This window comes from Fukomys damarensis, unplaced genomic scaffold (genome assembly GCF_012274545.1).
Source record: "Fukomys damarensis isolate Sample0158 unplaced genomic scaffold, DMR_v1.0_HiC HiC_scaffold_13, whole genome shotgun sequence".
Classification (NCBI taxonomy): domain Eukaryota; kingdom Metazoa; phylum Chordata; class Mammalia; order Rodentia; family Bathyergidae; genus Fukomys; species Fukomys damarensis.
Window position 1 is genome coordinate 33468102 of NW_022900925.1, and position 784 is coordinate 33468885.

A 784-nucleotide genomic window follows, 5' to 3' on the forward strand; every position below is an offset into this window, starting at 1 on the left:
CACTGAGCCGCAGCAGCGTGCGCGCCTCCGTTACCAGGCAGCGCCGCAGGGCCGCCTCGTCCAAACCGCCGCGCGCCACGTACTTGTTGAAGTTGCAGTAGCTGCATCGCTTCTCGCAGTATGGCCACTGGGGACAGGACAGGGGCTATGAGGGCGGGGTCAGTGGCCCTGGGCTGCCCAGCCACTGCCAGGGTTCATCATACACGTCCCTGTCCCCATCCCAAGGCTGGTCAACATCAACAGTGGCCGCGACACCTAAGCCACTCTATTCCCCAAGCAGGTGGCGCTGGAATTAGGATGCCCACTTCGATATGAGAAACAGGCTCAGGCCGGCTGTGGTCTGGGTGTGACTGAGGCAGGAGGATCGCTGTGAGTTCGAGGCCAGCCTGGACTACCCAGTGAGGTTAAAGCCAGTCTCGACTACATTGCGAGACCCTGTCTCAGAAAAAGAAACTTTGAAACAGGCTCAGAAGAAGGGAGGTCACTTGGTCAAGGTCACCGTGCTGGTGAGTATGACTTTGAGTTTCTGAATCAAAGACCTGGGCACCAGGAAGGGGAGAAAAAAGAAGCAAGATATATCACGTACAGGTACGAATTTCCTATGAAAATGTACCAATAAAATTAATTTTTTCAAAAAAGACCAGGGCACCAGGGCTAACAGCACGACAATGGCCACCAGGTCCCCGTGTGCCGCGGTTCCGCCCCCTCCCCGCCCACTCACGTGCACGTAAAGCGCCGCGCGCCTGCTGGCGGGCTCGGGGCTCGCGGACCCCTCCGAGCTCTC

The 784-nt window shown here is 58.0% G+C and overlaps 1 protein-coding gene across 1 annotated transcript in view; it reads right to left on the minus strand.

Moving 5' to 3' along the window:
* The window catches only part of Rsad1 (radical S-adenosyl methionine domain containing 1), a gene marked incomplete at its 5' end in the record, with an annotated part of 6337 nt that extends 5553 nt beyond the window's left edge, over positions 1–784 (minus strand). The window contains 2 exons of the mRNA XM_033763103.1: positions 1–127; positions 722–784. The exon at positions 1–127 is cut by the window's left edge and continues 281 nt beyond it. Coding sequence (XP_033618994.1) covers positions 1–127; positions 722–784 — 190 coding nt within the window. The remainder of the gene's footprint in view (positions 128–721) is intronic.